Source organism: Corella eumyota, chromosome 1, assembly GCF_963082875.1.
Source record: "Corella eumyota chromosome 1, kaCorEumy4.1, whole genome shotgun sequence".
Taxonomy (NCBI): Eukaryota; Metazoa; Chordata; class Ascidiacea; order Phlebobranchia; family Corellidae; genus Corella; species Corella eumyota.
In genome coordinates this window covers 7,063,491-7,067,207 of record NC_137490.1, presented here as the reverse complement: position 1 = coordinate 7,067,207, position 3,717 = coordinate 7,063,491, and the positions used below count along the sequence as shown (strand labels likewise).

At 37.7% G+C, this 3,717-nt stretch overlaps 1 protein-coding gene across 1 annotated transcript; it reads right to left on the bottom strand.

Annotated features, from left to right (window-relative positions):
- Positions 1 to 421: 421 nt before the first annotated feature.
- Positions 422 to 3,326, bottom strand: LOC145755954 (uncharacterized). Its single transcript, XM_082572171.1, has 3 exons — positions 2,201 to 3,326; positions 1,337 to 1,581; positions 422 to 1,222 (listed from the first exon to the last, which is right to left on the bottom strand). Exons 1-3 carry the CDS (start codon positions 2,964 to 2,966, stop codon positions 656 to 658), a joined length of 1,578 nt encoding a protein of 525 aa, XP_082428297.1. The 5' UTR covers positions 2,967 to 3,326; the 3' UTR covers positions 422 to 655.
- Between the last annotated feature and the right edge of the window lie 391 nt (positions 3,327 to 3,717).

Here is a 3,717-nt window from a genome sequence, read left to right as displayed (position 1 = left end):
GATTAACTAAAATAGAATGGACAACTGACGTAATATTACCCTGTGTAGGGTTTTTTAGCGTTGACTTTTAACCGCAAAGGCGACAGTAGTATTTTAAACAACGGCAAAATCAAGCTGCGTTTTATTATTTGTTTATCCTTGAATAAAACTATACCAAAATTAGGAATTTTTTTAAAACTTAAACTTCCAAAGAAATATATATATATATATATAATTTTGCAGTTGTCGTTTTGTAACCCTGCAAAATTTAACAATTTTTTTGTTTTTCTACGGTTTTAAGAAATTTAAGCTGGAACCTTAATTGGTAAAAGTTCAACTAAAAAAATTACAAAAAAAAAAATACAAAGTAAGTTGTTTAACGAGATAAAGTTTTATTGCTTAAAAAAATTAGCAGAAACACAGTTTAAGAATTTTAGCAAGCAAGCGATACAAACTGCATAAAAGGTAACACACGTTCTAGTTTAACGGTTTCGAGGGAGACTTATTTATTTTTACCCTCAACAGGAACATAGTACTGAAATATAATACTCTTTTACGTGTACACGTTTTTTGCAGCAACTTGTTTTGTTGGTAAGTCCAACAAGATTTAAACGGTATGTACTAATAATTGCATTATTAAAAAAACTGCACATATACATTTTAAGAACTGTTTTAGTCAGCACCACGCTGGCCATTGTTGTTGCATAGAATGGTAACCGTGTGCCGCGGTAGCATAAGGTGACGCGGAGGTTACAGCATAATGGGAGCTGTAGGGGTTTGCACCCGGATGCCGTAAATGGTTCGGGGAGTAAGAGAATTGCTGTGGCGCAATGGAGGAATGATAGGTAGGATGGTTAGCCATAGCAGAGGAATGGTCACCGAAATTGGCACCGACCGAATGTGGTGTTACTGGTGATTGGTGCTTTGAGGAATAGTGTTGTATCCCTAACGTGTTGCCGATGGAACCAGGGCGAAAATGGTGGGATTGCGCATTGTCAATATTACAACCCACATGGGGCGCACACATTCCCGATGACGTCATATCCGCCCCAATATATCCACTTCGGTAAGCAGTTGGGGCCATTCCGGGTAAGCACCGCTTTCCGTCTTGGACGATGATTGGAACTGGAACTCGTTTCGGAGAGGCAAGATTCCCAAGCGAGTCGTACGCGCAAGAAACGCCTCCTCGTTCTTGTCTCGCTCTTTTCATCTTATATCGATGATTTTGAAACCAGATTTTTATCTATTATATATATAATTTTAATATTGGAAAACAAAATGTTTGAATAATAATTCCTAATAAATTTAAATATTTAATTTTTGATGAATGTTATTTGAACGCCCAAAATTAATTTACCTGGGTTGGTGTTAAACCAATCATGTTAGCTAGAGTTTCTCTTTCAGGAGCGGACAAATATTTTTGGTGCCGGAATCTTCGGTCAAGCTCGTACGTCTGAGCTTTTGAAAACAAAACTCGTCGTTTTCGTTTCTTTTCCCCGTCCGATCCCGGGCTCGACGCCGAGACCATGGCTTCGTCTTCTCCGCCGGAATGCTCCGATTTTTCCGGGCTTGGAGATGAGTTAAGTGAACGCCTTGTAAAATCTACGAAATATTACAAGTCAGTAAATGGCGGAAAAGCGTAAGTAAGAAGGCTTAGTCGGTTGTTTCCCTTTTTTTACGAAACCAAAAGTCGTACATTATTTTAAAACATTCAATATGGAAACAAGTTGCTTGAAATAATTACAGGAATTTTAATAGAATTCTATGACGCTAAAATGGTGTGGGGAGCGCAGCTCGGCGCCGACTTTCCCTTACCGTGACCAGCTAATGCTGCTGAGTACATTGCCGTGCGGGCCACCTTATAAGAAAACGTCGTGGGTAGGGCGTATGTCAAATAGACTCTGCCACGGTGTAAGGCGTCGGTTTGACGCTACCGTGCAAGTCAAATGGCGGATGTTGTGTCATTAACTAATCGAATACGATCGGCGGTAATGGGAAAAATCGAAAGCGCATGTTGACACAAATGTATCGACAACGCACGTCTGTCAACCCTCCTAACACATTGCGCACATTTCAACACCAACGATACCCTGGGAAAATTTTTCGAAACGGGCATTCGAAGAACTGTTTTTTAACCGTCTAATTTTATTGTATTTTTTAGAAACGTATTTTACAAAGAAAAAATCAGAATAAATAATTGTAATTTTAATTTTATACTTACTTGTGTAAGGTTCGGATTGGTAAGGGTAGGTATCCCACGACCCACCATAACTTGGTTCTTTCTCTAATTTAGGACTTTGCCCAGTTTCTTCTTTTTCATTTACTGGTTTATTTTTACTTGAAAATTGCTCTGTCTCGTTTGGTGTTTCGTTCTTGGTTGTGCTGCTAGATTCTGGATATAAAGTATCTGGTTTGTTTTTGTAGTTTGTCGTAGGAGCTTCGCTGACGAGCTGAATTTGATGCGATGGTATTTGCGTTGGCGAAGGCGACGTCGTGCTTTCTGTTGGCGATTCTACGGAGTTTATTCGCCTTTCCCCGGCCACGGCATTCTCATGTACCCCTTCGTAAAACGCAGATGTTTCACTTTGCTGGCAATTGTAATTTTCAGGATCATTTATATGAGAATGTCTGTAATGGGCATCGTACATGTACCTTGCATGATTTTCAGTGCCCTGGTTGTAGTTAGGGTGGTGGTATGGATAATGATGCGGTGAGTAATGTTCGTAACCGTTTCTGTAATCTTCGCTGTCGTTACTCACAGATGAGTGATGCCGAAAATGGTTTTCGTTGTAGCCTGCTTCTTCGGCTTGGTCAATCACCCTATTGCTGTCTATCGGAATATTGGAATTTTCGTTTATGAAGGGTGTAGCGCTGGACGTGGACGGAAGCTTTAGAATGTCTTTAACGCTAAAACGAGTACTGTTTGGTGGTTGGGTACCTGCTGGTCCTTCTAAACAACCTTCAATTATGGACGGGGGCATATCCATGTCTACTATAAACTGCAATTTAAATAACAAACGCTGCGTAGATTAATTATCGTTAAAATCGTAACTACCTTTCTCTGTAACGAAAATAACTAATTAAAATTTTTAAAATGGCGGATACACCAGCCCAACATTTTCTTTAAAACAAAGTAATAAATATTAAGCGTACCTCATTGTAAATTTACATCAAAACTACTGCAATTAGTAAGCATTTAAAATACATCTTTGCAACCTTCATTGTTTAATTTATGTTAAAATCTTATCTGGATTAAACCTAATCTTTTGTATGTTTTTATTAAAACTGCATTTCTTTTAACAATCTGTAATAATCCTCAGTACTGTAAAATTGAAGTCCTGTCTGTAAGTTACCAACACCTACACTGGGCCTCTTACTAGCTTAGATACGCGGTATACCCCGGCTGAGTTAGCGGTGGATATATTTAACGCGCGAAGAGAAAAAATAAACGCGAGCATTTTACCCCACGTACAATTAGTTCGGAAACAAACAGCGACATGTTGATACAATAAACAAGTTTACCTGTAACTGAAATTAATAAAATATTAGGTAGAAACATATAACTTAAAATATAAACCCAATTTTGCACTTAATTAAAAAAAAAATTGAATTTATTCAGCACTATAAAAAACTATTTTTTAAAAAAGTAACATGACTTTTAAATTACATTTTAAAGCCGAATTTAAAGAAAATCAATTGACAATTTTAGAAAAACCACCTTTTTTATATTAACTTAAG

Coding starts and splice junctions, on each gene's coding strand:
- LOC145755954 (XM_082572171.1), bottom strand. CDS start 2,966: ATGGATATGCCCCCGTCCATAATTGAAGGTTGTTTAGAAGGACCAGCA. Junction 1,582..2,200: donor CCAATCCGAACCTTACACAA/GTAAGTATAAAA, acceptor AATATTTCGTAG/ATTTTACAAGGCGTTCACTT. Junction 1,223..1,336: donor TTGGTTTAACACCAACCCAG/GTAAATTAATTT, acceptor TATATATAATAG/ATAAAAATCTGGTTTCAAAA.